This window comes from Neopelma chrysocephalum, unplaced genomic scaffold, assembly GCF_003984885.1.
Source record: "Neopelma chrysocephalum unplaced genomic scaffold, ASM398488v2 Primary Assembly neopelma1_299, whole genome shotgun sequence".
NCBI lineage: Eukaryota > Metazoa > Chordata > Aves > Passeriformes > Pipridae > Neopelma > Neopelma chrysocephalum.
The window spans coordinates 1,902,342-1,925,495 of NW_020897961.1; the positions used below are offsets into that span (position 1 = coordinate 1,902,342).

Below are 23,154 nucleotides of genomic sequence, written 5' to 3' on the forward strand. Positions count from 1 at the left end.
ACCAGCCTCTGGGGGAAGAACCTTTGGCTGAAATCCAACCTAAGCCTGCCCTGACACAGCTCCAGCCATTCCCTGGCTGCTGTCCCTGGTCCCCCCAGAGCAGAGCTCAGTCCCTGCCCCTCCTCTGCCCCTGCCCAGGATGTTGGAACTGCAGTGAGGTCTCCCCTCAGTCTCCTCTTCACACCAAGTGCCCTCAGTGTCCTCCCACGGCTTCAAATCAAGGCCCTTCCCCATCTTCGTGGCCTCCTTTGGACACTCTCTCATGGCTTCAGATCTTCCTTTTATTGTGGTGCCCAAAACTGCCCTGACACAGCTCCAGCCCCTCCCTCAGCTGCTGTCCGTGCTCACACAGAGCAGAGATCAGAGCTGTCCCTCGGGAGAAGCTGCAGAGTTGGTCACGATTTCCTAATGATTCCCTAATCCAGGAGCAAAACGCGTGTCCCAGGTTTCTGGGAGCTGTTTGTCCATCCCTGCTCGGTGGAGCAGGGCCGGGACAGCTCTGTCGCTCCGACACGGTGCTCACATGTCACGAACAGCCGGGGTTGCCATGGCAATCTCCTTTTCCTCCAGAATTGCAGTGCTGAAAAGACACTTAAATTCTCCTGTATAACTGGCGAGAGCAGAAGTTTAGTGCTTTTTCTGACAGCTCTGCCTCGCTGCAGTCTGGGTATTTTTTAAAGTATGTTAATTAGCACTTAAATAGGGTGGGTTTTTTTTCTTCAAGTATGGGATGTGGGGTTTTTTATTTTTATGTCTTTGATTCTTCTACTTTCTTCCCCCTAAGCTTTTGCCATCAGGTTCCAATCAAAATTTTACCACTCTATTTTTACCTACTGTCTGTAAAAGCAGCAAAAAGCCCTTTTTTCCCCCCTTCTTGTGTAGAAGAAGAAAAAAAAAAGATAAATGGATGTTACATAAATGGAGCCGGGGAGGTTGGGAGGAGACAGAGGTCCAGTGCTGCTGGTTAGGAAGGATGGGAAGGTTTTGGGGAGAGGAAAGGATGAAACAGCTTCTCCTGATCCATCCTGCATTGCCAGTGGAGCCTGATTGATTCAAGAAGGGATCTCTTCAAGATGCCTGTAGATGAAAGGCTGATCTAGGAAGGAAAAGAAGACCTCTGGCAAGACATGACACTGATTCCTAACAGATAAATTAGTTTCCCTACAGAAAAATCACCCCCAAACCTCCCCCCCCCCAAATCCTGTACCCAGTGAAATCAGTGTGGAGTTGTGCAATGAACTCTACTGACACCAGGCTATGGCTTTTACCAAGGTATTAGTTCTAGGTTTGGTTTTACAAATGGAGCTTCGGGGTGAAGAATGGCTGTATTTACAATGGTTTTTATGGAGCATGCACGAGGAAATCATGGAGCCTTCCAGAAAGCTTGGAGGGATGCAGACAGTCACCACATCCTAAGGGAGATGCAATGGTGGGAGTCTGCTGGGTGTTCACTGGGAGAAGGGGGTGGAGATGCCTGGTCTGTGGTTTAGGTTGTGTTTGTGGGCTCAGCAAAGAGGCCCCGTGTTTCTGCCATTGCTGAGGGGGTGGGTGGGTCAGTGCCCACCTCTCCAGCCAGCCCCACCTCTCCATGTTCCCTCCAGCACAGCCCCAGGAGAAAAAAATAAGGATTACTCACTGACAAATAATATTTAGAGGGTTTTTTTCACTACTGCCACCTCTCCACAGACCCCTGAGACCTCAAAATGTGATGACAATTGCCTTTAGATGATCTCAAAGCTCATTATCTGCACTGTCCAGCTCAGCCAGTGTCCCTTGGCCCCCCAACGCTGCAGATCCCACGCCTGAGCTGCCCTAAGATATTCTGCTGCTGGTTTGAAGTCTGCTGCTGCCCTCCAGCAAACACAAACCTCGCCATCTTCTGGGAGATAGAACTGGTTTTTTAGGGAATATTTTGCAGTTCACCTCAATTAGTCGCAGCAGAACAGAAATGCAGAAGTTGGGTGTTTGGGAAAGGCAGAATAAAAACCTCAGCTGCTCTGGAAAAGGTGGTTGTTGTCCTTGGGATGGAGGGGGGACACCAGGGAAATGACAGGGATGAGGTGGTTGACTTGAGTTCAAAGGGCTGATGGGACACAGACCAACAAGAAACAGGTTTTTAAATTAGGCTACTGAAAATACAGGTTAAATGTTATCAATCAAACTTGTCACCAAAGAACGACCTGCAATGAGTCTTTGGGATGGATCCAGGTTTAAGTCAATGGCTGCTGTGTAGGATGGGGGAAGCTGGTGGTTTGCAATCCCCTGGGGAGCCATCCTGCCCCTCCTGGGGCACAGGAAACAGTCACCTACATTTACAGGAGCAAGATCTCACTGTTCCTTGGAGCTCTGGAGCTTTCCCAGCCGGAACAACAACTCAGCTCCAACTCCATGGACCTCCCTGGGAGCGCTCCAGGAGCATCAGCTGGGAAACCTCTTCCACCGGGGCAAGGAATCAGATGTGTCCCGGTGTGACACCCAGTTCATCCAAAGGCAAACGCAAGGATTTGTGTCAAGCTGAAAAGGAAAAACCCTCGCTGCTGTAACCCTGGCTCCAGGCTCGCCCAGTGCTCGTGTCTCCAGTCTGCATCGCTCCATCTTCTCCTTGCTGCTCATTAAAATCTCCTCCAGGGGAGCTAACAAACACTCACAGGATCTGAAAGTCTGACACACCTCGGAACACATGGTGGTGGGCTCTGGTGTGGATCCTTCTTCTCCTTTTCCTCTTGTCCTCTTTGGAACCTGCCCAAGGGACGGAGGTGGTGGTGGCGGGACGGCTCCTGGGAGGCACCAGAGCAGCTGGATGGTCAAACCCACACTCTGCAGCGTGAGGGGAAATGGAACCTCTCCCACAGGATGTCTGACACGGAGGATTCACTGCAGATTCCAACCAGGGCGTGTGAAATGAAAGAAATAAAAATTGCCCGGGCGAGGAGAGGGAAGGAAAGCCCAGAAAGAGCTTCCCTCAGGATTTTCATCTTGAATAAGGTTCTCGAAGGCTAATATTGAAGAAAGGCAGAACTGCTGGGGAGGAAATGTTGTTGAATGTGCAGACAGGACCAGATAGAGGGAGTTGGAGCTGTGCTGGTGGTTGCAGAGTCGGTTGGAAGACTGTGCACAAGTCTCACCAATGCCCATGTGTGAAAAACGGGTGGTGCTTCTCAAGCCCTGATTCACAGTCGGGAAAAAATGGCAAACAGACTCCTACTACCTCCAGTCTTGTGTTTAGGAAGCAAAAAATAGACATTTTGTGTGATGCTGGCGAATTCTCCTTTTTTTTTTTCCTCAGAAAATACTGTACAAGATGCTCTGGCTCCCCTCTGATGCCGTGAACTCCATGGCATGGTCATAAGGGAAAAGAAAGTGGAGCTGGAGGACGTGAAATCAAACAAATAGGACTTGCTTGTGGCAATGCTACGATCAACTTCCTGGGAATGTGGGCCCAGTGGGATAGTCAGTGGGCCCTCGGTTCAAAGACAGCCCCACTGCAGTAAGTCCTGAGGCTGTGCCTCCTCAAAACTGCCACACAGGCTGCTGGATCCAAGTCCCTTCCGAGTCACCATCGCTGTTTTGAAGCAATAATTTGGGACTCCTCTATATGGGGGGGAGGGGGTTGGTGTTTTTTTATTGCATTAGGAAACAAAACCTTTTAAAGCATTAAGACAGCCCTTTGATGTCCCTGCCAAAAAGGATGTGGTTGATTCACAAGACACGTTAACGCCGCTGGCCTCGGGCTCCCGCTCGAGTGGTGCTTTGCCTGCCTGTGTCTCTTTGCCGTGTGGAGTCGGGCCGGGGGGAAGGTCCCCCAGGTGGGCATGCACATGCATGGGCAGCTTGGGTCACAGTGGCATGGCCAGGGGCTACTCCATCCCGCTCCTCAGGATCTGGTTGGCCGCGATCAGCATGACGCTGATGATGAAGGCCATGGCGAAGGCGCAGATAAGGCTCTTCCGCACGCAGGTCTGTCTGTTCTGCTTCTGGGCGTGCACTGCAGGGGACAGGAGGGAGAACACGGTCAGACAGGTTCAGGGGTTGTGTTTCCCACCAGGAAATGCTCCTTGGGTTACCACAGAATCACTGAGTTGGGAGGGACCCCCAAGGATCACAGAGTCCAACCCTCAGCCCTGCACAGGCCCAGCCCCAAGAGTCACCCCCTGTGCCCCAGAGGATCAGCCAAACCCTCCCTGAGCTCTGGCAGCCTTGGGGCTGTGCCCACTGCCCTGGGGAGCCTGGTCAGTGCCCAAACAGCCTCTGGGGGAAGAATCTTTCCCTGAGATCCAACCTGAGCCTGCCCTGACACAGCTCCAGGCCATTCCCTGGCTGCTGTCCCTGGTCCCCCCAGAGCAGAGCTCAGTCCCTGCCCCTCCTCTGCCCCTGCCCAGGAAGCTGGAACTGCAATGAGGTCTCCTCTCAGTCTCCTCTTCTGCAGCTGAACACACCAAGTGCCCTCAGTGTCCTCACACGGCTTCAAATCAAGGCCCTTCCCCATCCTCGTGGCCTCCTTTGGACACTCTCTAATGGCTCAATACCTTCCTTACATTTCCTTAGTATAACCCTCCTGTCCAAACCTCAGGGACCTGCCAAGTTTTACCTCTCCCTGCTGAGGCATTTCCAAACACCCCACCTTCCCTTCCAGTGCTTCCAAACCCACCTTCCTCACAGGCCACCCTCAAATGCTGCAGGAATCCTCTCTCTCATCTCGGCTTTTAACCCCCTCAGATGCCTGTAGGGGTGATTGGGTTTATCTGTGTATTCCTTTTAAGCTCTTTATGAAGTTGGAATCATAGAAGCATGGAATGGTTTGGGTTGGAAGGGACTTTGGAGATCATCCAGTTCCACCCCCTGCCATGGGCAGGGACACCTTCCACTAGCCCAGGTTGCTCCAAGCCCTGTCCAACCTGGCCTTGGACACTTCCAGGGATGGGGCAGCCACAGCTTCTTTGGGCAACCTGTGCCAGGGCCTTCCCACCCTCACAGAGAAGGATTCCTTCCCTATATGTAATCTAAACTTCCCCTCTAATCTGAACCAACTTCTCTCTGAATTTCTTTAATAGGAAATGTCGCTCTTGTGTGAATCCCTCAGACTCATCCAGGTCACCTGGGAAGGAGCAGAGATTCCAGATGTGCTCCCTGCCAACTCTGCAGCCCCCACTGTGACAGATGCCATGAGTGTGATGGGACATGAGTCACTTTTCCAAACTGTCTTTAGGTTTTCTGTGCCTGAGCAAAATCAGATTTATTAAGAACCTTTTCAAAGGAACTTGTCAAAAGAGGTGAGAGGAATGTGCAGCAGTTAAAATGCAGACAGAGTTGGGATTTTTAGCATTTGACTTATTTTATTTAATTTCAATTTCTGTTAAGCTCATCAGTGAGGATCCTGCTGTGATTTAGCAAAGCCAGTTCATGTCTCTGTCTTGGCCTCCCTGTGTATGAATGTCAGAACATTATGAGGTACCGGGGTATTGTGGAGATTAATTTGTCTGAAAAGGTCTTGAAGGTTCCCCAAGATAATCACAGGATCATTATGGTTGGAAAAAACCTTGAAGATCATCAACCCAGCACCACCACTATGTTCACCAGTAAACCATGTCCTCAAGGGCCACATCCACAGTTCTGCCCATCTGCTCTGAGTCTTGGTTTGGTCTTTGATCTTGGATTACCCTGACAAGGGATGTTCCAGTCAACTTTTTCTCATGGATGCACTTGGGATGATGGGAAACTTTCAGGTGACAGCAAGTACAGGATAAATCTAAAATGTGACCAGGCTCCAAGTGCCCATGTTTGGAAAGACTCAAAGGAATATTTTTAGAATATATATGGAAAAAAACCCTTGTTCTGATCCAGTTTTGAACCTCATCACACAGAGAGCAATGTAAGGAAGATCTGAAGCCATTAGAGAGTGTCCAAAGGAGGCAACAAAGATGGGGAAGGGCCTTGATTTGAAGCCGTGTGAGGACACTGAGGGCACTTGGGGTGTTCAGCTGGAGGAGACTGAGGGGAGACCTCACTGCAGTCACAGCTTCCTGGGCAGGGGCAGAGGAGGGGCAGGGACTGAGCTCTGCTCTGGGGGGACCAGGGACAGCAGCCAGGGAATGGCTGGAGCTGTGTCAGGGCAGGCTCAGGTTGGATCTCAGCAAAAGGTTCTTCCCCCAGAGGCTGGTTGGGCACTGACCAGGCTCCCCAGGGCAGTGGGCACAGCCCCAAGGCTGCCAGAGCTCAGGGAGGGTTTGGCTGATCCTCTGGGGCACAGGGGGTGACTCTTGGGGCTGGGCCTGTGCAGGGCTGAGGGTTGGACTCCAGGATTCTTGGGGGTCCCTCCCAGCTCAGATATTCTGGGATTCTGAGCACAGGAAGCTGCATTTTGAACAGCAGATTTATCCCCCATCCCCTCCCCTGGCTGGTGTTTAGTGCCTGTGTCCCAATCCCAGCTCCCAAACCATTCCCCACTCAGTGCCTGAGGCACAAGAAGCCTCTTTAGGCAGGCCTTGGAGTCAAGAGTGCCCTGGGCAGGGAAACTCTGCACTGCCAGTGCCCTGAGGGACTCACTGTGCCCTGGGTAGGTAATGAAACCCCCCCTCGCAGCATCTCTCCCAAATTCCTCCCTTTCTGCTTACACTGCTCTCCTCTTAATTCCTTTACAAAGCTCACAGAATCAATACTGTATATCCTTGGCTTTGTGCACAATGCTCTGGCACTTTGGAAAGCTTGTGCTTCGTTCTTTCTTTATTTTTCTATTAATTCTATTTATTTCTATTTTTTCTGCTATTTTTCGACTTCTTTTCTATTATTTTATTTGAAAACACTCCCAGGCAGCAGACAGAGCACTGGCACCAGCCCTCAGTGTCAGCACTGCTGTTCAGTGAGGGGCTCTGGGGCTGGTTGTGCTGATGGGGAACAGCAGCTGAACACTGGTCTGGGCTTTTGGTGATGGCAACTCTCCTCTTCAGAGGAAGAGTAAACCATGGCCAGTGTTTCTGGCAGAAATGTTCCTGAATTGAACAACTTCTGTTCTGCCAGCAAGGAAAAATGGAGCTTTGAGGCAGCAGGATCCAGGGAAGTCGTGGTGGCTGTTCTTCACAGCCTGAAGGCACATCAAATATGCAAATCACCTCCCACCTAACCCCAGGAGAAAGGGAAAAGGTCTGTAGGGTCCTGAAGACCCAGCAAGACCCTCTTGCTGTTGGTTGGGGCTCAGGGGAATTACCCCAGCAAGCAGATGTTGTAACAGTTCCCCTGCCCCTGCAATCCCCAGGGACACAGAGAACCTGGAATTACTGGGAGCAGTTACCTGTGAACTGCCCTCTAAAACATGAGCACCCACCAGCCCCCCCTGCTTAGTGGTGATGGTTTGCCCTCAGTTCCCTCCCTTCTCCAATTCCACAGATCCCTTGAGCTTGGCATCTGTGCTGTTCCTGCTGATTCCACTGGCTCAGGGCTGGATGCTCCAACCCTTTGGCATTTGGTTGCCAGTGGGAGTTTCTGACACCACCCGTGGGAGCTGGTTCCTTGTACATGGTCAGAACCTGGAGCTCCTCTGGAGAGATCCTCAAACTTCTTGGGTTGAGGTGCAACCCCCGGGCTGTCCAACACCACTGAGAGCTCAAGAAGCAAAGGCAAATCAAGGCTGGGTCATCCTGCACCTCCTCAGCACCCAGGGAGTGAGGAGACCTTGCCCTGGTGTCATTAAGGGCAGGGACAGAGCCATTGTCACTGTAACTTCTCCCCCAGGACATGGGGTTGATGGGGCCAGACCATTTCAGGCTCCCCTGGCTGTGGCTCTGGGCTGGTTGTGATGCCCACGGTGGGTTTGGGGGAAGTCTGAGAGCCTCCTCCCCTGCCCCAAAGCCCTGCTCCCAGGGACAGCTGCAGTGTATTTATGGTGGCTCTGTCACCACCCTGCCAGGGGTGAGGGATTGTGGCTTTCTCTGCCTGGCTGGAGTTATTTTTGTTTTAAGAGGCCAGTTTTTCATTCCTGAGCCCTCAGCTGAGCGGGGAGGGGGCTCTGGCACATCCAGCTGATTGGAGTGTCAGGGCTGAGGATAAAATACCTGTGACAGGCAGCTCAGGTCACCACAACCACCCCAAACCCTTGTCTGCCACCAGCTTAATGTCCTGAGTGGTTGGATAAAAGGAACTGCCAGACAAATGGGGTTTGGGCTATAAATTCTTGGCAGCACAAGGTTGCTGCAAACAGTTGTTCTTTTCTCGTGTCTCATAAAAACATCTAATCTTTGTTGTCCTGCCCTAAGCATTAATAAAAACAGAAATAAAGGCTGAAGACATAACTGTACCTCTGTTCTGGTGTAGTCTTTCCCTAAATTTGATGTCTTGCAAATGACTTTAATGTTCAAAATGAACTGAATAAAATCCTGGACTTGTTCCTGGATATAAAACAAATATGGTATGTGGGGTAAAGGGGGTGTGGGTGAGAGGTATGAGGTCTATAATCCATGTCAATATAGAAGGAATATTACATAATCATAAATATTACATAAAGACCTTATCATGACAAGTAGCCAAGAGGGCAAATCTGTGAGAATGGCAGAAACTTGAATATATTTGTACTGATGGTTCTATTACCTGTGCAAGACCCTTTAGCACCTGGCAGGGCTGTGGAGAAGGGGGGATGTCTGTGCCCACAGCAGGGAGGAGGTTTGGGGCTGCTCTTTTGAAGGCAAGAACACATCCAGAGGTGACAGTGAGTGCAGATCCCCCCTTTCAAGGTACTACTGGAAGTATCTGCTACATCTCTTCCTTTCTAAGCCATTCCCAAATCCCACTAAAAACCATCAGGGCTCATCTTGGCCTCGTTCCTATCAAAGACTCTTCAATGAGGTGGATGAAATGTCCATTAAATAGAGGTGGGAGGCTCTGTGGGTTGAGAGGAACAGTTGAATTGCTATTTGAAGAGTTGAATTGCTATTTGAGGGGTTGAAGTGCTTTTTAAGGTGCAATTCATCTCATCCCAAGGTGGCACCTAAAATAAACTCCAGGAATTATACCCAAAAAGCACCTCCCTTGCTCCAGACGTGAGTGATTTACACGGAGACAGCTCTCCCACGGTGTCACTGACCCAGGAGACCCTCAAAGCTCTGCTTTCCAGCCCTGTAGGGATCTTGGTGTTTGGGAATTGGGAACTCTGAGAGCAGAACTGGGTCATTCAGGTAATGACATGTCCAACCTGGAGAGCAGCAGGGACACAACCTGCTCCCAGCCTGCCTTTTCCTGGGAGAAATGCTCCTGTCAGAGCTGCCACAGACCAGAACTGTCCCTTCTTCTGGGACCTGAAGCAAAACTTTGCAGTGCTGTTGACAGGGTCGAGTTGATCTGTATTCCCTGCTGGATTTGTGTGTGTGTATTTTTAACATCTAAAAAAGGGGCTGTTTTGCTTCCAGGTTCTGCCTGGCACCGGCAATGCCAACATCCCACGAGGAAAGCTGTTCCTGCTGTACTTTTGGAAGCTGGGACTTCCAAAATGAGCTGCTGAGCATTTAGGTATTTGGACCCATTTTTTTTTTCTTGGTGATTGGGATGGTTCACCCAAGCCCCAAAGCTGAAATGAGCCTGAACTGGCTCGTGCCTCCAGTGAATCAGCAGGTCAGTGGGGACTGACAGCTCCATTCAATAAGTAGCATCTCTTCCTCCCTGCTGCTCTCCAGGAGGAACAAAAAAAATGGTGCTTGGCTTGATTCAGAGAGTGTTGCTGCTTTCCTCTCTCCTGCAGGCTTTTTAAAATTCAGCTGTGCTCTTCTCCACCTCTCCTGCAGTATTCAGTGTGCTGGATAGAGCTGCTGAATGCCATTCATTAGCCAGGCTAAGAATTGCACCAATAGGTTCAGCTTTGCTTTGTTTGAAAGATGCTTCAGTGTCTCGGCCTGGTGCCCTTTCAGAAGTTTGTCTGACCCCTCAGAGGATCAGAATTTCCCCCCAAATGGCCCACAGAAAGTGCCACCCATTGCTATGGATGGCAAAGCACAGTGGCTGTACCAGGGGGTTGTGCTCAACCCTGCACGTTCTCTGGGGGCATTTCTTGGACTCTTCTGCACTTGGGATGATTTCAGAGAATCATAGAATAGTTTGGGTTGGAAGGGAACTTAAAGATCATCTTGTTCCAGCCCCTGCCATGAGAGATACCTTCCACTAGCCCAGGTTGCTCTAACCTGGCCTTGGGCACTTCCAGGGATGGGGCAGCCACAGCTTCCCTGGACAGCTCCAGTTGTTCCAACCAGCAATGCTTTGGAGCAGCACAAGCTCCTCTGGCCAAGAAAATCCTTCTCCTGAGATGCCTTAAAAGAGGGAATGTTCTTGCCAGTGTCAGCTCTGTCAAAGTGTAAACCCCACTGCAGAGGCTGAGCTGGGGAGCACTTGGTGATCTTCTCACACTGATGAGAGGAAGCAAATGTTTCCCTTTCTCTGGCTCCCTCTGAGCTCTGCTTACACCTTGACTTTGCAGACACTCTCAGGTGCTGAGATGAGCTGTCCTGGGTGAACCTGCCCCACACCAGTGGCCCCAGCAGCTCAGAACAAGAGGTGCCCAAGGCCACGGGTACAGAGGCACCACCCTTGCTCCTTGCTGGTGTTCCAGTGCAGGGACAGGACTCATCTCAGCTGTTCCCTGGGAGCCCAGAGCAGGCCTTTTTCTGTTTATGGAAAGACAATAGAAAGCTGGAAGAGCATAACACAGCTTGGTAGGGCCTGCCAGGGCCAATGAAGTCTTTCCATGACAGCCTGAGGGAAATATGGAAGTTTCTGTAGGGAAACTCTGTCTCAGACACTCACCTCAGCATGGGCTGCACATCCCTTTGGCTGAATCCCATCCCATTTTGCCACAAGGCAAACCACCCATTTTCCTCCTCCTGCCTGAACCAGGCTGAGCTTTACTGATCCATGGAGGAAGGCTGATGGCAGCTCTGCAAGTCTCCAAGTGTGTCACTGCTTCTCTAAAATAACTCCCCACTAACATCACACCTCCTTGCCCATTGCATGTCACGGCACAGAGTGGGCTTTACAGACAAATCAGGAAGAGGATAATTGTTTAGAAACCCAGAAAGTTCCTCCCTCACCTTCAAACTCTGTTTGGCAGTTGCCAGAGTTCTCATTCAGACTCTCCTCCTCGTTGATGATGATGTTCTCGATGTCCTTCATCGTGAGGTGGTCGCGGAAGGCGTGGTACAGGATGTGCTTCAGCTCCTCCAGCGTTATCCTCTGCATGTCAAACTGTGGGAAGAGCACCCAGTTAGACCCAGTTAGAGACACAGCACCCAGAGGAATGAGGGCACGAGGGCAGTGCCACAGTTCCCTACTTGTGTCTTACAGCCCTCATTTCAACACCTCGGTGTAACTTTGCAAATGTTGCTCCTTCGGGTTCCTTTTAAGCTGCAAATGGATGTTGCTGGAGCTCCTTAGTGCTGGTAGAGGAGCAGAGAGACACAGCCCTGTGTCAGGGAGGGTCTTCCAGGCTGGAGAGGCAGCAATTCAGTATCATCCTGGCCACCCCAATAGACACAAACCCCTGAGGGATCCCCCTTGTAGCTCTTGCACTTTGCCCCGAGTCACAGCCTTGTTTCTGCCCCTTTTTTTTACTTCCCAACTCTCCAGTTGTGCCTGTGTGGCAAGAACGAGCAGAGAACATTTCCCTCTGAGCTGACCTGTGCTGTAGATCCAATGGGTAAATGTTCTCACACAAAGCAAATGTTAAACCCTGAAGAATACGTAGGAAAGGACATTTTGCAGCAGCAGAACTTTGCACATGTGGCTGTTTGTGGTATTAACACCTGCTAAGGGCACAGCAGAGAGGGCACTCACCCTGCCTGCTCTGCCAGGGGAAGGGATGAGCATCCCTGAGCCCTCAGAGCAGTCAGGAAAGATGGATGGAAATGCTCCAAGCCATGATGATCTTCCCCTGTGCTGCAGATGACCCTCCTCTGCCCAGCACCTTCAACTCTCAGGCCTTACAGCCCAAAATGGGCTCACTCTCAGCAAACAGTGAGAACCAGGGATTGTCCAGCCTCATCTGAACCACCCACCTCCAAGAAACCCCAGAGAGGCCAAACACCCCCGGGGTAATGTTGTAGTGGAGGAAAGGTGATGCCAACTGGGAGTGGGTGGTGCAGGGATAAATTCCCACTCAGTTCCCTCAGCATGATGAGGACAGAGCAAACGGGACAGGACAGGGCATGTAGTGATAGGACAAGGGCTTCCCACTGCCAGAGGGTAGGGTTTCATGGGATATTGGGAAGAAATCCTTCCCTGTGAGGGTGGGGAGGCCCCAGCACAGGTTGCCCAGAGAAGCTGTGGCTGCCCCATCCCTGCAAGTGTCCAAGGCCAGGTTGGACAGGACTTGGAGCAACCTGGGCTAGTGGAAGGTGTCCCTGCCCATGGCAGGGGGTTGGAACAAGATGAGCTTTAAAGTCCCTTCCAACTCAACCCATCTTATCACTTCTGAGCTGCTCTGACATTGTCTTCCCTGAGCACTGCTGCACATCTCATCACGCAGATCCAAAATCATTAATCCTCAAGGGAAAACTAAGAGAAATAATTTGATTAAATCTGGACCCTGAAACATTCAGCCACAACTGTGTGTGTACAGGCAGATTTGCACACACTCATCCCTATTTCCCCAGCTGTCCTTAGAGGCACCGATTCCCACAATTCTATTCCCTTCTTTTCTGCCACAATCCAAAACCTGGTGCAGAGAAGTGGACAGCAAAGTTCCTGCCTTTGGCCCAGATGAAAAGCATTTCTCTGCAAAACAAGTCTGGTAGGTTTGATGTTTTTGCTGCTGTCCTTTTCCCTCAGGGATTCAGAGCTAAAAATAGCCAGCACACCATTGTCACCAGTGGCTCCTCGTTGTACACTTCAAAGCTGGATTGCAAATCTCCCCGGCATTTAGTCCCAAATTTCCATCCTGCTTTGCTGTGCACGAGGAAATCTCACCCTCCAGACTCTGTCTTTCATGTTAGGAGAGCAAGTCAAGCCGAGCAGCTGCGGATTTGACAACCTGTGGGATTCCAAATGGCGTTTCTCTTGGCAACCAGAGGGGTGGGAATGGGGGCTCACTGATGGGAACCTCCCAGCAGGGTGGGAAGTGTGTTAGTGGAGGTCTGCAGAGCTGCCCAGGGTTTGCAACCCTTCTGGTTGCCTTCCTGCAGTGCTGATTGCTGGTAAAAGCAAGGTTTTCTCCCCTAACACCCCAATCCTTCATTCCTTTGGGGTCTTTGTCCTGGGAAACTTCAACCTGAAAACTCTTTCTGAGTCCACCCATATGGCAAAGTCATAGTGGTCCCAGTGGTCACTCCATCTGAGGAGGAGCAGCCTGGCAGCACGTGGTTACCCCATTCCATCATATCATGGGGTGATTTTCAACCTGTGCTGAGTTTGTTCTTGGCTCAGGGACAGTTCTCTGACAGACTTCTTTTGTTGGAGTTTATGGGTTTTGTTTTTCTGCCTTCAGGGAATCACGGAATCAGAGGATGGTCTGGGTTGGAAAGGACCTTAAAGCTCATCCAGTTCCACCCCTGCCATGGGCAGGGACACCTTCCACTAGCCCAGGTTGCTCAGAACCCATCCAACCTGGCCAGGAACACTTCCAGGGTCTTTCCAGAAGCTGTCCCAAAGGAACAGTGCTTCCAGAAGCTGTTCAAAACCCGTGTTCACCCATCACCAGGTGGCTGCTCACCCCTGTGGGTGCTCCACAGCCCAGAGCAGTGTCTCTGAGACCTTCTTTTTACTTGCACCCTTTTTTGAGGATATCTGCAGGATGTGTGAGACTCTGACTTACTGGAAGGGCTCGCAGACTTTACATGGGCTTTCCTGACCTTGCAGAAAGCCAACTGATTGCTTCAGGATCTGCCTCACTGTGTCCCAAGCTGACTGTGTTGGAAGAACATCATCTCTGGATCATCCCTGTGCTCCTTCATGTCTATCTCCAGAGCTACAGGTGTCCAAACTCACCTTGGGACACACCATTGCCTATGTTGACACCTATTTTTCCTTTCCTCAGTCTTAGAATCATGGAATCATAAAATCAGAGAATGGTTTGGGAGGGATCTTAAAGCTCATCTGGTTCCACCCCCTGCCATGGGCAGGGACACCTTCCACTAGATCAAGTTGCTCCAACCTGGCCTTGGACACTTCCAGAGGGATGGGGCAGCCACAGCTTCTCTGGGCAACCTGTACCAGGGCCTCCCCATCCTCATAGGGAACAATTCCTTTCCAGAATCCCATCTAACCTTGTCCTCTGGCAGTGTGAAGCCATTCCCCCTTGTCCTGTAAACAATCCCTTGTAAACAATCTCTCTCCATCTTCTTGTAGCCCCTTCAGGCACTGAAAGGCCACAATCAGGTCATCCCAAAGCTTCTCTTCTCCAGGCTGAACAATCCCAATTTTCTCAGCCCAAGTTGACACTGATGTCCCATTCTTAAAATGTCGTGTTCTTGCAGATTTCTCGAATTTTCCTATGAATAAAGAATCAGAATTCTGGAATGGTTTGGGTTGGAAGGGACCTTAAAGCTCATCCAGTCCCACCTCCTGCCTTGGGCAGAGACACCTTCCACTAGACCAGGTTGCTCCAACCTGGCCTTGGACACTTCCAGGGATGGGGCAACCACATCTTTCTCTGGGCAACCTGTGCCAGGGCCTCTTCACCCTCACAGAGAACAATTTCTTCCATATCTCCAACCTAAATTTCCCCTCTGTCAGTTTGAACCCATTCCCCTTGTCCTGTCTCCCCAGTTCCTGATGAACAGCCCCTCTCCAGGTTCCTTGTTGCCCCTTCAGACCCTGAGGTCTCCACACAACCTTCACTTCTCCAGGCCGAACAGTCACAGTTTTCTCAGCCTGTCCAAGCCTTTGCAGGTCTCCTCTCTACCAGCATTGTCACCGAGAAGAATCTACTGTCCTCCAACCTTGCTTTGCTTCCAGCTGCCTGGATTCCAAACAAAACCCTGGTTATCATCTAATCTTAATGATGTGCAAACAGTAATGACTTGGGGGAGGTTGAGTCTTCCTGTACCAGCTGATCTATCTAGTAGGAAATAATTGTCCTCTTGTTGCTGCATCTCCAGCTCTTGCTTTTGAGTTTTACTCTAATATAGGGAGAAATTATATTTTTTATTATTTTGTTGTCATTTTTGTCTTTTAGGAAGCGGAACAATCTCGGTAGGGATTCAAAATCACCCTTGTTGGGTCATGCACTGAATTTCCAGTCTCTCAGCAGGCACGTGGTCACTGCTCCTGCTCTGCCCCATGCTCAAGACATGTCCACCATGACACACTTATCAGTTTGTCCAGAATAGACTCCAGCTTGGTGAAGGCAGGGACAAGGCTCTGCTTGGCCTCCCTGGTAATTCCTTCTATTTTCACTGCTCTCCAATCTGGCAATTTCCCTGATTCACTTTTCAATTACTCCGGCTTTTATTGTTGTAATGACAGCAACCAGGGAGCAACTCTTAACTTTTATTGACTCCACTGAGAGCCAAACCGTGACTGTTGCAAGCTGAGAACTTTCTATAGGATTTATAATTAGTGGAAATCAATGGTGCAGCTTCTGAAGCTCAGAATACACTGTGAGCACTGAAACAGAAACCAACTGTGCCCAGTGCTGAGGCTCAAACTCCCCAAGAGCTGAATGGAAACCTCTCCCTGTACAGGGATGTTTGGATCCTATGGAGAGCACCAGGAATTGTCCTGGATGGAACTCAGCAATTGTCCCCAGCAGAAGGAGGATGTTGTCCCTGGACACATCTGGAAGGGAAAGTGGGCCTGTAGCTTCCTGACTCCTCCTTGATTTAAATTTCCTTCAGTCTCCTTAATCCAAATGTTCCAAATTTATAGCTGATTGACAGCTGCCTTGCCTGCAGAGCACCATTTCCAGATACTTCTGTGTCCTACCTGGAATTCTTTCCTCTAGTGGGAGATGCCCCTCTGGGAAGGACTTGCTTCTCCAAAGAGTTAAATGCTGAAATAGCCCTTATGATAATTTCATTTAATATCAGCTCTGCTTTTAAAAAAAGAGTGGGAGGTTCCTCTCTTGAATCCCAAGGTGGTCCTGGGATTCAAGAGAGGAGCCTCGCATTCTTTTTTGGGTGATGCCAGGCTGAGACCCCGCAGGAATTGGAGCAGGGCCTCTCTGGTGACCTGCAAGATCTTTTAAAGCCACTTTGATAAAAAAGCTCTGCTCAACAAGTGGTGGGACTGGCTCCTCTGGAGGGAAGGTTTTAGCCAGGAGAGCACTCAGACACCAGTTTCCCAGGTAAGCCATCTGGAAAAGGTCATCTTGGGCTGCTGAGGGCTCCAAGTGGAGACTGGGACAGCAGCAGGAGAGCAGGATTTTGCCTGGTGCTTCTGAAAATCAGGTCTGCAAACCCAAAAGCTTCAGAGAATCAGAGAATAATTTAGGCTGGAAAAGATCACTGAGTTCAACCATTGTGCCAACACCAATTCCACCACTAAACCATGTCCCTAAGCACCACATCTGCGTATCTGAGATTTCTGGTTTGGGGCAGCCCTTGATAATCTCTGAATTATGAGATAATATCACTGTTTTGCTCTCAGACCTAGTGCACGTCAGGCCATGTGTTGAACACCCACCAGGCAGATGCAAACTGACCCTTCCCACACTGCCAAGCACAGGATGTGACCCAAAAAATCCCTGGATTCAGCAGAGCAGCTGGACTTGTGCTGTGCTGGCACAGCCACGGTGTTCCAGGGCAGCTCTGGGGGTGCAGATATTGGGGCAGTTTTGGGCACCACAATAAAAGGAAGATCTGAAGCCATTAGAGAGTGTCCAAAGGAGGCCACGAGGATGGATTTGAAGTCGTGGGAGGACACTGAGGGCACTTGGTGTGTTCAGCTGCAGAAGAGGAGACTGAGGGGAGACCTCACTGCAGTTCCAACTGCCTGGGCAGGGGCACAGGAGGGGCAGGGACTGAGCTCTGCTCTGGGGGGACCAGGGACAGCACCCAATGAATGGCCTGGAGCTGTGTCAGGGCAGGCTCAGGTTGGATCTCAGCCAAAGGTTCTTCCCCCAGAGGCTGGTTGGGCACTGCCCAGGCTCCCCAGGGCAGTGGGCACAGCCCCAAGGCTGCCAGAGCTCAGGGAGGGTTTGGCTGATCCTCTGGGGCACAGGGGGTGACTCTTGGGGCTGGGCCTGTGCAGGGCCGAGGGTTGGACTCCATGATCCCTGTGGATCCCTTCCAGCTCAGCACATTCTGGGATTCCGTGACTCTGGGATTCTGTGGTCCTTGAGCAAGATGGGCTTTGAGATCACAAACTCCTGATTTGGGACTTTTCCACTGGAGCAGCGGTTTATGTTGACCCTGTATTAAACTCAGTGAGCTGCACTGATGTTCCCCCACTCTGCCTGGGGGTGGATGAATGGCCTTTTTGTACCCACTGTACTTCCCAGATATTCTCAGCCATGGCAATGTCATAACAAGGGGAAAACACTGTGTTCTGGCGAAGCCAGGAATGTGGAGGGGCAGGGAAGGAGCTGTGTTTGTAGATGGGATCTGCTGGACTCTGGAGACTGAAGGACTCTCTACTCATGCCCACGAGGCAGTGGGTGCCATTTCAATCCACAGCACTGGGGCAGGACCCCACTGGGGAAGCTCCTGGATGAGCTTTTATATGTGTGTATGTGTGTTATTATATATATACTATTATAAATATAAAATAAATATGTATGTAGATATTTATCTTTAAACATATAAATGCATTGTCTTATTATAGATACAATACATATTATATATTACTATGTATTGTTGTATATTATTATTTATTACTGTATATTATTATGCATTATTGTATATTATGGCATGGTCCCAGCCTGCCAGGGCTTGGAGCCTAGCACTGAATGTCCAGGATGTTTCTCCATCCTGCTCTGCCCTCACCCACAGGAGCACGAGGCTTGGCCCCAGCACTGCACACACACTCCCAGTGCCCAGAGCACCCAGGGAGCCCAGTGCCCCCTGGAAATGACCTTCCATACTCACCCCCATGGTGGTTGGGCTGTGTGACACCTCTCTGCCCTCTCCAGCTGGTTCCATGTGGGTGGGATGTGCCTCAGGACACCGTGCCCCGCAGCCACCCCGGCACCCAGATGTTGTGGCAGCTTCTCCCCCCACCCCCGGGGTCAGGGTGGCTGCCGTGCCGGTGCCACCTGCTCACCAGCCTTCGGGAACAGCTCCCTGCGGCTGCCGGGCAGCAGGAATTTCAGGCTCATTTCCATAGTAACAGGCTCGTTACTGTGCTGGTGTCGGGAGATGGCTCCGCTCTTCCCGCAGCTTTGTCAGCGGGGAATCGTTTGCACAAGAAGTTCAAATCAGATTTAAGTGCATCTCCACAACACTCTGAACCCCAAATGCCTAATTCTGCACTATGAAGTGATGTGGTATTCCAAACTAACCTGCATGTCCCTTCAGACATCCCACAGCCCACACGGGACCCTCAAGGAGCACCACTGGAATGCCCTCGGCTCTGCCAGAGGCTCTGATGGCTGTGGATCACAAAAGATTCCTTGTACAGGTCCAAACAACCACCTTTGCTCTCAGGAACATGGTGGGATTTTGTGGCTCGTCCTGGTGCAGGGCCAGGAGTTGAACTCAATGATCCTTGTGGGTCCCTTCCCACTCAGGATGTTCCCTGATTCCCTGATAGTCAGTGTGGATTTAGAGCATCCCTTAAACCTCTGGCCCCATGACACAGGACTCTTGGGACATGAGTTGGTGCAGCCAGCACACGTCTGAAATGAACCCATGAGGACACTGTCACTTGGGTCTGGTGATGGAAAACGCTGCTCAGGGCTGGTCTGCAAAGAAACCCTTTTCTCCAGTCCTGGGTGTACCAGAACAAACCCAGAGGTGTAATTCCCTCTGCTGATCTCACCACCCGAGGTTGGTTCCATCCTTGACTAGAGCCAGACTAACTCTTTGGAGCAATGTTTTAGGCAGGGGAGTGTGTCATTGGCTTTACCTCTCCACTGACCTCTTCCCTTATAGCCTGGGATATAATGGTTATTAAACTGGACTGAGAGAAATAGGCCCCCTGATAGGTAACACCTCCACAGAAAAAACAGCAGGAATATTAATCCTGGGCCCATTCAATTAACTTTAAACAGTTTAGTAAAACACGGAGAAGTGGTGATTTGTCTTTCTTTTTTTTTTTTTCAATTAGGAAATGCTCTCAGGCTGAAGCACAAATTAACAGGCTCTAACTATTTCTTTTGCCTACTTTTAAAGCTCCCAGGCCCCCACAACAGGCTGCCAGTCTGATCCCAATCAAAGAGAATACATAAATAGGTCTGCAACATCTTGACCTTCGAGGCAAGGCCTGTGGGAGCCTCTCAGAGAAGCAAACTCCCAAGATTTAATTAAGGCTAAAGCTGGGCATTGCCATTTGGGACCGACCATCTCCCGCCTCCCCCACAGCTCTGGAGTTCTAATGGATTCATCTCCCCAGTGTGAATCCATCAGTGGGATGAGGTGAAACATGTTCTGATAGTGATGTCTGTGTGTCCCACTGCAGCCAGAGGATTTGGGGCAGAACTGATGCCCCTCTGTTCAATCCCAGAATCACAGAATATGCTGAGTTGGAAGGGACCCACAGGAGTCCAACCCTCAGCCCTGCACAGGCCCAGCCCCAAGAGTCACCCCCTGTGCCCCAGAGGATCAGCCAAACCCTCCCTGAGCTCTGGCAGCCTTGGGGCTGTGCCCACTGCCCTGGGGAACCTGGTCAGTGCCCAACCAGCCTCTGGGGGAAGAACCTTTGGCTGAGATCCAACCTGAGCCTGCCCTGACACAGCTCCAGCCCATTCCCTGGGTGCTGTCCCTGGTCCCCCCAGAGCAGAGCTCAGTCCTGCCCCTCCTCTGCCCTTCCCCAGGAAGTTGTGACTGCCATGAACAAGAAGAACATGAGAAATGGGGTTTGTGGCAAGTCACTGGGTGGGGTGAGCCAAACCCCCTTGTTTTCCAAGAAAAAAAGGTCCTTCATTCTTTGTCCCTCAATGGGAGGCCAGGGGATCTGCACCCTGTAGGGATGTGCTGGGACCCTCAGGGACAGCAGCTCCAGTGTCTGGGAATGTTGGTATTTGTGTCTTGATCCAGGCAGGCACCGAGCGAGGATGTGAGGGGACTTTGGAGCTCCATCAGCAAAGCTCGTGCTGTGTGAGGCGCCAGTGAAGCAGCTGCACAGCCCCAGAGCCTGGGCTTTGCTTTATGACAATAAACCTGCGAGCCAGGGAGCACAGAGGGATTATGGAATGAGGGAAAGCCAACACCCAGCTAAAATAACCTGTCTTGTCTACTCCACAAAACAGATTGAACTTCACCCACCGCCCTTCTCCCCATTTTTTTGCAGAATCCCTGCCCAGAGAAACGATCTTTGAGCTGCTCCTGAATTGGATGAGGCAGCAGAAACCCGAGGGGAGTAAACGTGCAGCCCTGCTGAATCTCTCCTGAAAGCCTTGAGCCAAAGAAAAGCAATTTTTTACTTAACAGTTACAAATGTTTCAAGAATGCCCCGGGAAGTGGATGAGAAGGTGAGACATGTTCCTGAAAGGCACAAAGGACACTAGTAATTAATAAAAGCTTTACAAAGGAGATCAAGAGCTACTGGGGAAAATTGAGGCATCCCTGACACTGCAAGTGATGGTTAATAAAAAATAAAAATGAACAGCAAACAGCCTTTCTAATTCTGCTGTCCAGCACCAGACAAAGCCAAGATAGAACCATAGGATTATGGAATGGTTTGGATTGGAAGGGACTTCAGAGATCATCCTGCCATGGGCAGGGACACCTTCCACTAGCCCAGGTTGCTCCAAGCCCCATCCAACCTGGCCTTGGACACTTCCAGGGATGGGGCAGCCACAGCTTCTCTGGGCAACCTGTGCCAGGGCCTCCCCACCCTCCCAGGGAACAATTCCTTCCCAATATCCCATCTAACCCTGCCCTCTGGCAGGACACCAAGGTGCCCACCAAGCTGCTCTATCAGTGATTCAGCTGGACAGGTGAGATGGAACACAACTCACAGGCTGAGATAAGGCAGTTTAATAAAGCAGAAGTGAAAGACTGAGTGTGCACAAGCAGAGAGAAACTCCAGCTCAGCCAGACCCATTCCACAAGTTATTTTGGGGACTTCTCTTCCCTTATGAACAATGACCCAGAGCAGGAGATCTTTCCCATCTTTCAGTGTGCTTGTGCATGACTTGGGCCAAAATTACAATGTCTGCAAAGACTTTGAGTTCTGAGAAGGTGAAGGAGGAGAAAAAATTCCAAACTTAGTCAGTAAAAACATCTCATTATGATAATTATGGTCCAACCTTTGGGGTTTCAGTTTGACCTCTATTAATTCACACTGGGTCTGTTGTTATCTTTTAGCCTGTTTTTAGAAACTGAAAGTTGTCATGACCTCAGGTCTGGGACCTTCTCATTTGGAAGACATGTAATATTAAAAAGGCACTTTTTTTTTTTCTTCACAGTGAGAAATTCACCTGAGGCACGAGAAATTCATCTGTGCAGGCCAAAGTCACGATCTGTCAAACTGGCACTTTGTAAGGCGAAGTAAGAAATAACAAATTTAAAATGCCAGAAGTTATTGACGTTATTAACAGGGCCCAGGAGCTGACAGACATCCAGGATGGAACTGCCAGCACCAGTCTGGCCCAGTGGGGACTGCCCAGCGCCCTGACACAAAGAACATGTTTAATTTGTTTGGGGCTATTTTTACAACTTCCCCCCAACTTGGAGAAACCAGAGTTCCCCTAAAGGCCTTCCCATCTGCCTCCAAAGCCCATGGCTCACGTTAGCCCACATTAGCTCAGAGCATCGGTGCCAATGCAGCTCCCCAGTCGGCTTGTGCCTGTCATGGATCTTTCCTGACAAGTCTAAAGCCCTAAAGAAAGTCAATGAATGTCTAATTCAGAGGCAGAAATACCGAGGAAAAACCCTCCACTATTTGTAGTTCAGTTTAGCAATTCAAGAGCAGAGGATGTGAAAAATTGGTGTTGGTGCAGCAAGGCTCAGAAGATGTGAAAAAAGGACAGAAGTGATTTTAATACTTTCTGATTTGCTTCTCTCTGTCACATTGTGCTGGGATGGGAATCTGTCTTTTATTCTATTTGCATTTTGTAATTATTTTTATATCACCTTTTGCTCTCCACATAATGACCACTGTTTGAAAATAAGATTAATTGGACTGAAAACTGCGAGGTAGAAAGTTCAACTAAAGCCTGGAGTATCTGCTAAGTTAGTCTTTTGCTGGGAGTACATGATTTTTTTCCCTGCCATGCTAAAAACAAGGTGATCAATTCTGAAGTCCCCTCCAGCAATTCACTTGGCATTTGTTAGCTCCTGCCAGCTACCAACACGCTGGGGCAGACAAAGAAGAAAATACAGATCAGCTGTCACTGCAAAAAAATAAAATTCAGGAAAGTGGTTTTAATGCATGACTCAGACTCAGAGCAGCAGGGCTGAGACAAGGAGGGGGCACCTCGAAACTGGGAAAAATGAGCAGCTTTGCTGGTACCTGCAGGAAAGCTCAGGAGAGGGCAGGGAACAGCGGGTGGGTTGCTCAGCTCAGGGCTCTAGAACCCAAAAAACAGAGCCCAGCACAGGAGGACACACCCCAGTACGTGGGTGAGATGGGGTAAAAATCCCAGAATCCCAGAATGTGCTGAGCTGGAAGGGACCCCCAAGGATCATGGAGTGCAACCCTCAGCCCTGCACAGGCCCAGCCCCAAGAGTCACCCCCTGTGCCCCAGAGGATCAGCCAAACCCTCCCTGAGCTCTGGCAGCCTTGGGGCTGTGCCCACTGCCCTGGGGAGCCTGGTCAGTGCCCAACCAGCCTCTGGGGGAAGAACCTTTGGCTGAGATCCAACCTAAACCCCCTTGCCACAACTCCTGCTGTTAACAGTAGGGTTGGAGGCCAATGCAAACTGTCTCCAAATCTGGCTTCCCAGCTCGGGCAGTGAGTGCCGACAGGGACTGTCACCAGTGGTCAGGAAGTTCAGGCAAGTGCCAGCCCTGAGCTGCCACCTCGCCACACGCAGTCACAGCCCAGCCACGTCATGGGAGAGAGCTCTGACCCAGGTCTGTGAGATCAGGCTGCTAATTGTACATCAGTTATGCATGAATTAGAGAAATATTTAGCTCAGTGACACTC

General features: G+C 50.4%; 1 protein-coding gene across 5 annotated transcripts in view; it reads right to left on the reverse strand.

The window, feature by feature from the left end:
- Window positions 1-709: 709 nt before the first annotated feature.
- The window catches only part of CALN1 (calneuron 1), a 159,566-nt gene continuing 137,121 nt past the window's right edge, over window positions 710-23,154 (reverse strand). For all 5 annotated transcript variants that reach the window (XM_027704961.1, XM_027704964.1, XM_027704963.1 and 2 more), the window contains 2 exons: window positions 11,061-11,214; window positions 710-3,985 (listed from right to left, as the gene is read on the reverse strand). In XM_027704961.1, the coding sequence (XP_027560762.1) occupies window positions 3,858-3,985; window positions 11,061-11,214 (282 nt within the window). In that variant the 3' untranslated portion in view covers window positions 710-3,857. The remainder of the gene's footprint in view (window positions 3,986-11,060; window positions 11,215-23,154) is intronic.